The sequence below is a fragment of the Trachinotus anak genome, unplaced genomic scaffold (assembly GCF_046630095.1).
Source record: "Trachinotus anak isolate AG129_WGS33_773 ecotype Australia unplaced genomic scaffold, CSIRO_AGI_Tana_v1 ptg000004l, whole genome shotgun sequence".
NCBI lineage: Eukaryota > Metazoa > Chordata > Actinopteri > Carangiformes > Carangidae > Trachinotus > Trachinotus anak.
This window is the reverse complement of record NW_027273855.1, coordinates 4,426,578-4,440,933: the sequence shown is the minus strand read 5'-3', so window position 1 is coordinate 4,440,933 and position 14,356 is coordinate 4,426,578. Positions and strand designations below refer to the sequence as shown.

The window sequence follows — 14,356 nt, the reverse complement described above, 5'->3', positions numbered from 1 at the left end:
AGTTCTTCAAATGAGCAAGTGATAAAGAGCCATATCAAACGATATTAAACTACAAAAACTGGGTAAACTGTAGTAAGTGGGAAGAGATTGACAGTGTGAGACTGCTTTATATAAGCAATGTGTGCAAATGATCACAGACTATTTATCTTGTTTAGGCTGTTGTCTGTGGTTGTGTGAACATCTTTCTATAGATTCAGCTTTTGTTGTCTCGAAGCTAAACTGTCACTTTGCCCTCAGTTACATTCAGAGCCCGCTGCTCCTGAAAGGGAAGAAGTTTGACGTCCGCTCTTACCTACTGATCGCCTGCACTGCACCTTACATGGTCTTCTTTCGTCATGGCTACGTGCGACTGACCTGCGACCTCTACGACCCCAGCTCCAACAACCTCTCTGCCCACCTGACCAATCAGGTAGACCTCAGTACTGTGCGAAATATCCAGGGTAAACTGGCAGGTTAAATGTGACGTTAGATTCAGTCCTTTTTTATTGAAACATCTGTGTGATATTTTTATCAAAATAGATGAAAACATGGGTGATATCAGTGCCGCCTCTGAACATCATGAGGCCTTGACTGACATATATAATGCTAAAATAAGTCCAAGTTATTTCTGTTACAGCCAGGGAATCTCCAACATGCAAAAAAAAAACATTCTCAACTTCCTTGCAGGTGCTGTAGAAAAACTGAAAATAATTTGGTCCAATTCTTCTTTTTATTCCAATGGACATAAATTTAGCCACAATTACTGGTATGTCAACATAAATAATTAGGAAGAATTGGGAAATGACAAGCAGTTTTTCTTTCATTTTGTTATGGTACAATATTTTGACGATATACCAAAGGCAAATTTAAATTAAGGACTGATGTCACTGTTTTGACGTTAAGTTCAAGGGTGGATTTAAAGTCACTCTGTTGATGCTAAATCATAATGTAGTTATGATTTTCTGGGTCCTAGTTACAGTGGAGAATATTTCATGGGCACCGTAACTGCACCATAAATTCAACTCTCAAGATGAGGGATCTCCACAATTAACACAGGCTCAAAAAAGACAAAATTATTCATGATGATACTGAAAAAAACTCTTTCTGATAAAAGATATGAGCATTAGATCCCCATTATTTCCAGTGAGGTTTCAATGAATCAAACATTGGCTGTTGCACCCTCTGTCTCGCTGCCTTTGCTGACTGCTTCGTGTGTCTCTGGTCCCCCTGCTGTCTGTCTGCAGTACATGCAGAAGAAGAACCCCCTGTACAGCCAGCTGAAGGAGGACACTGTGTGGTCCATGAAGAACTTCAACGCCTACGTCAACGACAGGTTTCGGGTTGCCAAGGGTCTGCCCAGGGACTGGGTGCTGGGCGCCTTTGCAGTGAGTGCTGCTGTGTCTTGTAGCTCTCGGGGACCAATTACCTTTGTAATGATGGTTGTTGGTGCTTGCTGCTAATTGAGACTGTGGTTAGGTTTGGGTGATCTCATCGCTGTTTGAGGACACATCATCTTGTTACTTCAATTAAATATCACACTTACTGTTTGGTGGTTGTTTCTATCCATAGCATCTGACAGTAGAACAAACAATACACCGCACACGCTTTTAGCATTGTTAGCTTCGGTTGTCAGAATGAAACCTCAAACACTGATAGTGACAGATTTTGAAGTTTATACTATTAACCACAGCGTGGCTGTTTGGTTTAACCCTGTAATGCCTGACCCCAGAAATAATGGACAGAAAATTCTGATTTCTTGAATCTGGAACCTTTCACAAAATTTGAAAAAAAAAAAATTACAAAAAATCATTTGCATATAGGTTTTTCCAAATTTTATACACGATTTTACTACATACTAAAATGCAAAAAATTATGTAATTATAACTTGCTTCAACAGATTAAGTGTTCATGTTAGAATATTACTAAAAATTTCAAAGAAAACTTCACTGGGAAATCGTAAAAGCAATTTTCTTGACCTTGATCCAGTGAGTTGGGAACAATCTGAAGGTGGCCAACTTGGATTGTCCCATGTACTGTGTTTGAATTGTTGTAGTGATAAAGGTGTCCACCAGGGGTTGGAAGACAAGTATCAGATTGGATACAAGAGGGTTTTGAGTGAAGTTTATACCATAAGGTGATGCAATAGGTCTCAGAAATGCTTGTATCAAATTTGATGCATTTGGCATTATAGGGTTAACAGAAACCTGCTAAGTCTGTATAGAAGTCGAACTGATAAAGACTGAGCTCAGCTGTATGTGTGGACTTTCGTACATTCGCAGATTTGTTTCCAAGCTTGCTTACGCATCAGCCTGTTTCCCTCTGTCCTACTCTACATGAGTCATAAAATGCAGAACTGGTGCGCTGCAAAACTGCTGTATAATTTACTCTGGGTCTTTTTAAAATGACCCCTGCGTATTTTTGAGATGACACATCTTAAACAGAGACCAGGCACAGAGGGTCCAATCTAATGAAAGATGCTATCAAGTTGCATTATGGGAAATGCAGGATCCAGTGTTTCTGGAACGACAAACAGTCAGGATAGCTCGGCCTCTGCTGCTTTGATTTTGTTCTTTTAAATATCTGTCTCACACAAATCCCCCAACTTCATGGAGGTGCAATACTCAATCACTTTCAAATCAAATGAAATTACACTTCACTTTAAGCTAATTTCAACATGTGATCAAGATTTTAAACTCTACTCTCCTAACACTGGTTCTTTCCTACAGCTTGTTGTTTGGCTTTTCCAACCCACAAAACTGTCTCCTATCAGTCTCATTACCGGCTCTGATAAACCCAGCAGACACCATCTGCCCTGCACTAAACAGCACTTAGCAACTAGCTGGTGAACACAGTGGAACATTTAGCTGCTAAAGATGCAGATGTTTTTCTTAGGAATTACTGGAGACCGAGACAGAGCTGAGAGCAGAGTGAAAATTGGACTTCCATTCATCAGGTGACCATGAACAGAAGTCTAAATGAATGATGATAACCTCACAAGGCGATATCATGCCAATGTGAGGTTTATAGCTTGTTCTGCTGCCCCCAAGTGGCCAAAAAAAGTCACCTGATGCTGTTTTAAGCCAGTCATGACCGAAGAAATCACCGAATCTTTAAAAAGAGCAGTCAGATGAATCAAATTATTCGTCTTAAAGAAGCATTTTCAGATATTGAGCTGCAGACCGTTAAATGGTAGCTGGAGGTTATAGCTATATGATAGTGTGTGTCACTCTGAAGCCTAATGAACAGTGGATTTGCTGACTGAATTTTTTTTTCCTCTCCACCCGTCAGAGGCGCATGCAGCAGATCATGACGCAGTGTTTCTTTGCAGTCAAATCCAAGTTAGACTCCCGACTGGGCCTCTTTGACTTGATTGGCTGCGACTTCATGGTTGACGAGGACTTCAAGGTGGGTGGGGCGGTGGCGAGTGTCTGGGTGGAGGTGAGGGCTCAGCATGTGCATGAATGACGTCCTCGTGTGGCTCTAACAGGTGTGGCTGCTGGAGATGAACTGTAACCCAGCTCTGCACACGAACTGCGAGGTGCTGAAGGAGGTGATTCCCAGCACTGTTGTGGAGGCACTGGGTGAGCTCAGACCACACATCATCATCATCATCATCATCATCATCATCATCATCATCATCATCATCATCATCATCATCTTATTGCATTTCACAGACTGGAAACTCACATTTAGTGGATATTCATGTTTTTCATGTTACAGTTCCCCCTATTAAATGTTATATGTCTATAATTTGCATGTTTAACAGGCTGATGTGTGACACCACCCAAGTTTTTTTTTTTTTTAAATCTGCTGTTACTCTCTCATGCGCCTCTCTAGATTTAACTCTGGAGATCTTCAACAAGTGTCGCCTCAAGCAGAGAATCCTTCCTTTGTCCAGTCAGAGGGAGTTTGTGCTGCTCTACAGTGGAGTTTTTCCTCCCAGGTCAGAGCAGACCTGCAACACGAGCAACACAAACAGTGAAATCTATGGGAAAAAGACCCAAAAGTCTGTTCCCAGATGGTGCAAGTCTGGAATTCAGGGCAACAATGTTCCCTCAGCATCCACTCATGACTGCGTGAATGTCTCAGAGAGTGGCGAAGGACAGGGTAGCTCAAAGTCTGGACTCCATCGCACTGCTCCTGGCGCCACCTCACCTTTCTGTCAGAACTCATTGCAGGGACCGTCACAGTTACACAGCAGCATACAGACTGTCAGGAGTAAGACCCCCAGGCCTCGGGTCCAGCTCAAGCTGAGCACGTGCACTGTGCATCATCACCTGAAGGCCGCAGACGAACTGAAGCAGCAGCAGATCATCATGTCACTGTCATCACCAGCGCTGAGCAAGGGGATCCCCGTCTGTGGCTCCGCAGAGACGGGGCCGCTCCCTCCTCACGCCGGACCTGCTGTGTGTGCGGATGAGTGTGAAAGAGGAGAGGAACCTGGTGAAAAAGAGCTCAGAGAGGATACAAAGAGTTTAGTGTATGAAAGAAAAGAGGAACTGTGAGGCATATGTGCAAACAGCTGCGATCTAAAGAGCTTTGTCTAAAATAAATGTACGCATTGGACATCTGGTGCTGTTTGATTTTCAGATAAACGCCAAGAAATATTTAATGTGACAATAAAGAATCTATTTTTCTCTTCAACACTGATAACTGGTTTTGTTTTTTTTTAATGTTGCTTTGTAAGGAATATGCCCTAAAGAGCATCTTTAATTTCACTGCAAAAACAGCTTTTCCTTGCAGTGCCGGTGGGTTTGTTGTCTGTAACTGAAGCACACGAGTGGGAAACATACCCATCAGTCATCTTACATCAGGTTGCGTCACCTCACAGACACAGGAGAACAGCTCCAGAAACACTCAGACATGACTGTGTACAAACCCTCCCACCACCTTTACTGTAATTCTAACCAGGAAGATCAACTCAAGGCTCCACTGTACAGTTGTTGTGGCTTGTTGTTATGACTGCAGCCCTTCACCTCTCTGTTTCAAAACTCACAATTATCCCTCCATATTCAGGCTCTGTGCATGTAAACACAGGCAGGCATGCTCCCGTCTTTCCTAACAGGATGCTTGCTTCATCCACCTTTCTCAACAGGAGCATCAGAGAGCCTGACTTATCAACCTGAGGAGGTGTCTTATCTTTTTTTTCTACCGTCATTTGGCCAGCTTGTCTTTGAATGGCATGCTGGCCAAATGACGCTTTTTTTTTGTTGTTGTTTTTTTTTTTCTTTGTCATGCTGAAGCATCAGCACGTTCCCTGTGTGACCTCAGAGTGTAAATTACCAAACTGAGGAAGCTGAGCTCTGTGCAGACAGCCAACTGACAGGAAGGAAGGAGCAACTACTACGCTGCAACTCGACAAAAACTTTTTATCTCCAATTCCTCTTCAAAAGCTTTGCCATCTTTCATTTGTGGGGCTCTGCGGAATTGTGCACGACATGCTGGCAAAAAGGGGGAACTAGAGCTTAGGAGCAAACCCCCCTCCTTTCCCTCCCCTTCTCCAGCACCCAATATCCTCTTTTGGACCCAACCAGCCCCCGTTTTTATGTTATCTCTTTTGTTTTAGTGTGGCACGAGCACACACACAGTGGGGATGACTGCCTGGGCAGATGGTGCTCAGTGCGCGGACTAGAAGCTGAGACAAGGCTGAGAAGGACAGACTCCTCGTCCAAAACATGGGATGCTGCAGTGTGACCCAGAGGCATACTGGAGTGGACGAGGTGGGCCCCGATGAGATCGAGCTCCTGGAACTCTCTGGAGACAATTTAGGGTAAGACACGAGTACAAGTTCACAGTTTGAAGCTAAAAACAGTTCAAAAATAGAAAAGTACTGGTGGGAAATTTACACACTTGTGACTGCAATTTGATCCTGGAACAAAATATTACAGTGGAAATAAGAAGGGGATACCAGCTTTACCTCATTCAACATGTGAGTTAAGTAATTTAGCGTGCGCTTTACATCATAGCTTTAGAAAGAGTGTCTCGTTTAGGTTTGTCACAATGTGGTTTTGTGTATAAGTGAGTTCTGATGAGGAAGCGGTGGCTGTCTGTGCAATGAAAAGAGTGCCGTCCTTTAGCAGCTTCTCTTTCAACCTCTGTGGTGTTCTTTGGCATTTAGTGTGTCACGTTGTGGTGCTGAAAATGCAAAACTCAAAGGAGGAGATAGAATCCTGTGTAACCTGTTTCAAAGCTGCAGAGGGTTCACACCAGGAGGAACACTACGCGCTTGTTGTCGCACAGAACAGGATGTGCCCTCTGATAGAAAACTCCCAGGTTCTGTAGTGAAGAAACATATATTAAACCATCATGGAAACACCTGCAGGACAACAGATTACATCCATATGATTTACACCCAGCACAACAACAGAGCAGGCGAACTAATTGGCTCCTATTTAGTCAACATGAACTTGGGAACTCAGTGATGCTGCACTGATGTGATTATCAGATTATTATAAGACAATGGCTGCAGCATGGAGGGCTTTAATACAGCGTCAGGGCGGGACAAATCTCCACTGGCTCCCAGGCTGGGGGATTAGCAGAGGCTAATCACAACAGTAGCTACCAGTCCTTATGTGTGGCTGTTTAATGATTACTACTTGTGGTGGCGGGCCACTTGTATTTGTATTTTACAACACTGGTAAAGATGTGCATCAAAGTGTATCATGGTGGAGTAAACTTCATCAGGTGTGTGGTGTGTGCTGAGATACAAATGTATACATGGATCCATAGATGAGTCCCTATTCTATATATAGTAATTGTTCATATGCAAAAAAACAAAAAAAAAAACCTACACCAACAGGAAATTGTAAAAAGTATGCACCAATGGAATCGTGCCACCCAAACATTTAAATGTGGTTTGTCAGTGAAAGAGAAAGAAGAATCTTAAACCTGTTGCCACCATCCCCAATTTGTTTGAATCTTTTTTTGATAGATTTAATATTTATTCTTATGGGCACAAGAATGTAGCACCAGTGGCACATACCACAGCATTTACAGCCTCTAGTCCCTGAATGTGTCTTTATGTAAGAAGAAACACAAAGTCAATAAGAAAATACATACAAAACAAAACAGCACCAAACACAAACTGATACAACCAAGTAGCCATGAAACTCAATGACAGCCAGTTCATTCATGACTCCATGACAGATCCCTCTTTAAAGCTGTTTCAACATGAGTGTGAAATGATCCCATTCATGATTCATTTTGAATCATTGATCCCCACAAACAGAGAAAGATGCCAAAGGAGACGGAGCATCTTTTGATTCCCTGCAGACTCACCCAGAGATACTGAGCCTGATACTGGGTATTCAATGAAATGATCAAAACTTAACATATTTAGTTTTTTAAGAATACACTGGACTTACTGGCTGGTACGTCAGCATCATGCTCAATAATCATGTATGCATTCTGACTGTTTTACCGACATTTAATTTAGTCACTGTCAACCATAGCATGTGTTCAAACCCTGCTCAGAGTTTGCATGTGGTGTGAAACTGGGATGGAGCTTAAGTCTGTCGTGGACAAAGACTACAAGTTATGGTGGTTGAGGGTCAGCAGGTGGGTCTGTCTCTGCTGTAACTACTGTAAGCAGATTATGTCTGGCTGCTGCTGCGCTGCTGGGGGGTCAGGACAAGTCACTGACACTGTGATATCTTGTATTTCTCTAAATTCTTCTTTATTTTATCTCAAGCTCCCTGAGGGCTGCAGCCAGCGTTTTCACAACCACTTCAACTCGCACACTGCAGTTATAAAGAACCAGAGACTGAACCCACATCCATGCTACACTAACCACTCAGCTGCTGTGCCCTCAGCGTTGACAAATGCTGCATAAAATGTGCTAATTTGTGTGTGTGTGTGTGTGTGTGTGTGTGTGTGTGTGTGTGTATGTGTGCGTCTGTTCAGGGTGTGGAGTCTGGGAGAAACCAGGCTTCAGCTGTCAGTGAGGAGCAACAGAGATGAGGAGCAACCGCCGCCACCGCGCTACCCTTCAATACGACACCTGGAACAAGAGGTCACCGTGTGTGTGTGTGTGGTTGTGTGTGTGGTTGTTTGTTTGTGTGTTGTGCAGGGCAGTGGCAAAGACTGTAAGTGGAAACATCAGTCTTGCACTTTTCACAGAAGGAACACAGAGTGTAGCTCACTTTGGGCAAACATGTTTAACACTTTCTGGTGTTCGAGCAGTTTGTGGTGAGATGTGCATCACATGAACATCAACAGTTTCCACTCGCTGCTGTTATTTGTGTTGAGGCCAGACACACTCTGTAAACACACTGTGGGAATTTCCATGACAAACGCGAGAGATGCCGCATTCCCTGTTTGGTGTGATTCAAACTTTACAGGAAATAAAGGAGGGAGGAAACACTGCTGCACAAACTTGACTTTTCACACTTTTTTCGGCTTAAAGGAGAAATTGTCTAAATATGAAGCATCCAAATCCCATGTATCTCTTACTGGTTTTAAATCTACATATCAAATTCCCCTGGTTGTGCAACATTTTGCTCAAACAACAACTGCAACAGTGAATCACACCTAAATTTGCTGTGTAATACATGACTCACTGCAATGTGGAACATAAAAAATACATCAAATCTACAGATAGGAGTGAATAGATGTGGGCTGATGGAGTTTTGTGTCTGCAGGTGGTGCTGTGGGGCAAGAGCAGAGACGAGCTGTGCCATAGGATCTACTCCCAGCAGCCAATCAGGGACTGGGAAGGTCAACCTGCCCACATGTATGGAGAGGTTATCCACTCCTCCCTGGTGACGCTGTACAACAAATACACACGGGTAACAGTCAGCTGGGAGTTATCATCCTTTACACCGTCCAGATTTCAGTGGAAGATCATATGAAAATCCCCAGAGCAGCAAATCCTTTAAATCAATAATTTTACGTGTTTGTTGGTTGTAATAGTTCTTTAGTTGTTGGCCTCCATACGTCATCCTAAACTGAGCATTAAAAGAAAAACTCTTGTGCAACATGTTGTGTTGAAAAATAGTAAAACAGCTGTTTTAATGTTGTGAACATTAACAGACAGAAACAGACGTTGGAGCCTCTGATCGAACTGTTTGAAAACTCTGAGGTAATGAGCCACTCAGTCGCGTGTTAATGTTGCCTCATGTTTGTCTCTGCAGGAAACCAGCGAACACTTCCTGGTGTTGTTCTCATTTCACCTGCTGATCCTCTCTCTGGACCATGCTCGACAAGACTTCATTTATCAGGTGTTCTTATGACTTTAAAAAGACAGCTGTTCAGAAATGTCACATAACACTGGAAAACAGAAGTCCTGTGTGTGAACACAGCACAGCCGCCTGTCTGTTTCTAACTACAGATCAAATAGCTGTGAAGTATGACGACGTCCAAATATCTACTTCATTTCCAGCTGCAACAGGAAGCTTTTCTCACTGTACAAACCCTGCCCAGGAGGCCTAAAACAGAAGTAAAAGGAGAGTGAATACTGGACTTGAATTTAGCATCTTTTCTTTGAACCATTATGTATTTGTTTATTTGAGTGGGACGATGCATGTTAATGAACATCAGTAGCCTACAAAATACATGAAGTAAATGTGCCAGATTATAGCAAAAATACTCATTTACATCCGAAGTCCCTGGGTAGGTAACAGAAAACATCACAAATATAAAAAACAAAAATAAAAGGACAAATACAGTTTGCTGCATATTCAGTTGAAACTGATCACAGATCTGGTTTGACTTAAGCTGATGAATTTTAAAGGTGGACCCCCTTACGTCTTTCAAACTCCACTCCTCACTTTGCCTCACTTTTAAAAGGTTTTTGTCTTCAAGCCCAAGACCAGATGTCATAATCAAGGGTGTTTTCTCAGACTTGAAATATTATACAGCTGATCTCACAGACTGATAAACTGATTTTGAAGTGTAAAATTGATGCAACTTTATTCATTTATTGTGCCAGTTAGTACAAAATTCACTTACATACTTTACAATGAGAGATTAAAATGACCCTGAGATTCTCAGAAGTTGGAAAAAGACAACTTATACGACACCAACACCACCCGAGAGTGATGCATACAGCAGCTGCAGGAGCACAGCAACCACGTAGGTCCATGTAGATGTGACATGAACTGGCAACTGGAACGATGCTGCAGAGTCATTACTGTTGGTTTTTGTTGTTGGGGATTTTCTACACATTGCATAATGCACAATGACAGACATGATTTTTTTTTTCTTTAATGTTGTCCTCTCTTATCTTGCAGGGCATCCTTCCCATCTCTGGACTCACCTTCCAAGCTGTTTCCCTGGACCCTGACACGTCACATTCACCACACATGTTTGAGATCAGCGGTGAGTCAGTGGAAATTACCGAGTTCAGCTGAGACATGGCAACACAGTGTTAAATACTGAGCATGATTTATGCTGTTCCCTCTTTCGTCCAGGCCCAATGGTGGATTCCAGGGTGTTCATATGTGCCAGTGCTGCAGAGCTACAGAAATGGATGCAGCAAATAGAAGACAGGAGATACAAGTCGATGACAGAACCCATGAGCCCCTCTCACTGCGCTCTCTCCTACCTAGTAACTAACTCCTGTATATCTGGTTGTAATTGTGAGGCAGCGTGGTTAAGTTGCAGTTAATAAATTGTTCACGTATTTCTCCTCCAGTTACCGTGTGATATGCGCTGGAAAAGAGAAGAGCTACTTAAATACTTACTACAAGCTCCAATATGGCAGTGGGAGGGCTCGCCCATACAGCACATGGGTCAGCCGGGATACATATCTCTCGTCCATATAATCAACTCACAGAGACAGGTAATCAATACTTACTCTACTTACTGTAGTAATCATCTGCTCTGTGGTATTAGCTCTTTAGTACTTTGACATGTTGAACTGAAGCATCAGAGATGACATGTGTTGTTTCCTCTCATGATCACTAAATGGTCCTGCAGTCACAAAAAATGTCTGCGATCATAAGAAAAAACAAACAAAACAATTATTTGTTGAGAAAGCCCCATGAGTAATATGTCAGGATGAAGTGGTTGTTCAGCCGTGACAAACAGAAGAAGCTGCTGTCACCAAAACAGGCTCGTTTTGTTAAAATCTCAGAGTACATTCTGTGCAGGAGGAGAAGATGGAGGTGTTATGGTGTCAAAAAAGTATTAAAGGATTAAGTTGTGTGCACAAAATCAGTCATTCATGCTGTCAAATGAATTAAAGTATGTGCATGAATGAACTCATTATGAATAAGTAATAACATGAGGCTTGAAAATCTGGTTCACTGTTTATTTTGCACAGAGGTAAATGAGCAGCTGTTTCACAGATGTGTAAAAGGAAAAAAACTGAGCTGCTAACCTGCTGCTAACACTCTGCATGCCTCTCCTTAACCCACCCAAGTAACTAAAGACAATAATTAACACAATTTAAATCATTTGAGAGGACAAACTAGTCATTGCCCGTACAAACCATATTATACCAGAGGCAGCACCACTTCTTATTTTTGTCTGAGTAAGTGAAAATGAGAACAACATTTCCTACAAGCTCACTTCCTTTCCTGTGAAATGAGATGGTATCTTAATAACCCTCTGAGGTGGATAAACACAAGGTTCTGTTTCCACCATCTTTATGTTCTCAGTGATGGTCTCATCTATTTGACAAAAACTGTACTGGTAACTCAAATCAGCATGGCAACAGTTTACTTACGTTCAAGGATAATTAAGATTTATTACAACTGGGATCTTATTTTAGTAGCTTTGGCCATTGTCTGTGTCACTTATGATAAGTCTGATGGGGCAAAAAAAATGATCAGACAGTTTATCCAGATTATCTGAACCACAAGATGTGAAACTGAGACACTGGGTGCAGCAGAAATGCCTTTGTCTTCACTTACTAGTAATTTAAGTAATTGTTTAAAATCTGTATACTACTACTTCTACTACTACTACTACTACTACTACTAATAATAATAATAATAATAACCTTTATTTATAGAGCACTATCCAAAAGCTGCGTTACAAAGTGCTTGATAAAGACAGCAAAAATAATTTTTTTTAAAAATCAATTGAATTAATAGTAATTATAAGGGAAACAAAACAATTCAAGGGAAAGTAAAACCAGGAGTTATTAAAAACATTATTATTATTATTATTATTATTATTATTATTATTATCCTCATTATTACCAATAGGTAATGATGGGAAAAATTACAAAAATAAGATACAAGCTGTAATACATGTGTATATGGTAAATATCATGTAGTATGAGGTAGGCTGTCCATAAGTAGAGAATATAATTTCATTGGTATTGTCGTGTTGGAGCCACAGTAACAGTGGTTTCGTTTCAGGGACTCCAAGACAGACTGATGGTTCTCTTCCCTCAAGACGTCCTGCTGCTGTCAGTTGACAATAAGCGGCTGAACATAAGATATGAGGTAGTGTAAAATTACTCCCCACTGTGGCACAGCTACGTGTCCCAGGCGTCACAACACAGCACTTGTTCTCTCGACACATGACATATAGTAGGGGTGGAACAATTTGTAACTCAAACCTGCTGCCTGGAGCATGAGTAAATGTATTTCACTCAGCGGCTGAAATGAAACACTTGCTGAACAATCCTCTTCATAATTTTATTGAACTAAAAATTACTGCACAAATGTCTTTTTCCTCTGCGTCATCTCTAACAGGGCAGGTTGCCCCGACACAGCATCAGAGCAGTGGAGCGGTCATCCCTGTGTGGACGGCTGGAGTTTGACCTGATAGGTACCAACATGCGACATCAATCCTTTTGTTAGCTAAACGTAGCACTGGATTAGCCGCAGTGAGGGATACAGTCATTTCATATAATCACTGTTTTGTTCCAGGTGAGCTGATGGAGCCTCTGCAGGTCTCTTGCTCCTGCCTGGAGGATTATCAGAACTGGATTTTTCAATTACAACAGGTCAGACTGAAGAATATATAAAATGACTACTAACTATTAATATGGTCCTTCGAACTGAACACACACAAGAGATACACAGCTGATTTAATGTCCTTTAAAGCTGCATTAAATTACTGTTTGACCACTAGGGGGCAGCAGAACACCAAAACACAAAATCTGTCATATTGTATTATTCTATATTATTATAAATTTGTTGTTGCAAAGTTGTTGACAGCCAGATATGAGGTTGATGAGAAGGGAGTTTGCGTTGAGTCAGAAATTGTTTGCGCTTTACTGACTTCCATCAGCCATAAGGAGGAAGTGCAGTGCATCAGGAATTTAAAGGACCATACAGGTGGTTTAACTATGAGCAGTGAAAACATCCAGTAGACATGCAGCACCATTGGCTTATGCAGCGGGTCAGAGTTTGAGTTCTAAGATTTTGTGATTTTCAATTTCCATTTGGCTGGTTTTTAGAAGTTCAAGAGAAGAAAAAGATTTAAAGCTGCTATGATCATTATTTTTATTAACAGTGGATCAAATGACTACTTGTATGTGAAATGTGTCACTTGTTGTGACAAAACCACACAGATTTATCAACTGAATCTGTCTTCCTCCACAGCTCTCTACGGTGTTTCAGCGTCTTTTCTTGTGTCTGCAGCTTGTTTTGCAGCGCCCCCTAGCACCCAAACATATTACTTAATGCAGGTTTAAGATTTAGAGTAAGCCCCCCCAGGTTACCAATCACTGTTTTATCTTTCTAAAAAAATCACTGGTGACCACCTGGACAGCCGCTGGTTTTAATTTGGTATTAAAATCAACATCTACGAACTTGTCAATTTTGTCCCACTTTTTGATTCAATTAAAAAAAATACTTTCTGAAGCTGTGTTTTCAGGACACATATTGTGTGCCAAGGTGATGTCTAGTCCCTTACAGATGAAGCAACTGTGCATCAACAAGGTTTTTGTCTTTGATCTGCAGCCAGAAAGAAGCAGTCACATTGCTGTGAGCCAGGCTGCACCTCCAATCAAGCCAAAGCTGCAAAGGAGCAGGAAGGAGTCCCAGGAACCGATGATACGTGCCGACCAATGTCAGGTCAACGGACGCAGCTGACTCATCAGGATGTGGAAAAGCTTGAAATTTCACTGTGATTACAAAATATAAAACTGTGTAGATAGCATGTACATATTACTTTTATGTCTGACTGTGCCACAAACAGGAGATGCAGCAGTGGAGATGTGCTGAAATGTTCTCACCCTAATTCTGATATATCTGGGTGACTTCGTCACTCTGAGAGACTGAAGAGATACTTTTAGTCCTCTTTCATGAGGGGGACACACAGAAACAAGGCCATGACCTCGTTTGAGAGCAGATCACAGCTGAAGAAATGTTAGATGTAGCGACTGTAGCTCTGTAGAGGTTTATTCCTGGACATACAGGCATAAACAGAGTAGTTTACTTTTTCTGAATAAACTGTTTAAAAAGTCTAATGAATG

General features: G+C 41.7%; 2 protein-coding genes across 9 annotated transcripts in view; both read left to right on the top strand.

The window, feature by feature from the left end:
• The window catches only part of ttll10 (tubulin tyrosine ligase-like family, member 10), a 39,535-nt gene extending 34,990 nt beyond the window's left edge, over window positions 1–4,545 (top strand). For all 8 annotated transcript variants that reach the window (XM_071475350.1, XM_071475358.1, XM_071475353.1 and 5 more), the window contains exons 8-12: window positions 238–409; window positions 1,224–1,364; window positions 3,268–3,384; window positions 3,467–3,560; window positions 3,817–4,545. In XM_071475350.1, the coding sequence (XP_071331451.1) occupies window positions 238–409; window positions 1,224–1,364; window positions 3,268–3,384; window positions 3,467–3,560; window positions 3,817–4,484 (1,192 nt within the window). In that variant the 3' untranslated portion in view covers window positions 4,485–4,545. The remainder of the gene's footprint in view (window positions 1–237; window positions 410–1,223; window positions 1,365–3,267; window positions 3,385–3,466; window positions 3,561–3,816) is intronic.
• A 497-nt stretch (window positions 4,546–5,042) lies between these two features.
• Window positions 5,043–14,350, top strand: LOC139620132 (probable pleckstrin homology domain-containing family N member 1). The gene is made up of 11 exons (XM_071475359.1): window positions 5,043–5,749; window positions 7,882–7,990; window positions 8,619–8,765; window positions 9,111–9,197; window positions 10,209–10,296; window positions 10,389–10,525; window positions 10,613–10,759; window positions 12,288–12,374; window positions 12,627–12,702; window positions 12,804–12,880; window positions 13,842–14,350. The coding sequence occupies exons 1-11, from the start codon at window positions 5,655–5,657 to the stop codon at window positions 13,971–13,973; spliced, it is 1,182 nt and encodes a 393-aa protein (XP_071331460.1). The 5' UTR covers window positions 5,043–5,654; the 3' UTR covers window positions 13,974–14,350.
• Window positions 14,351–14,356: the final 6 nt, after the last annotated feature.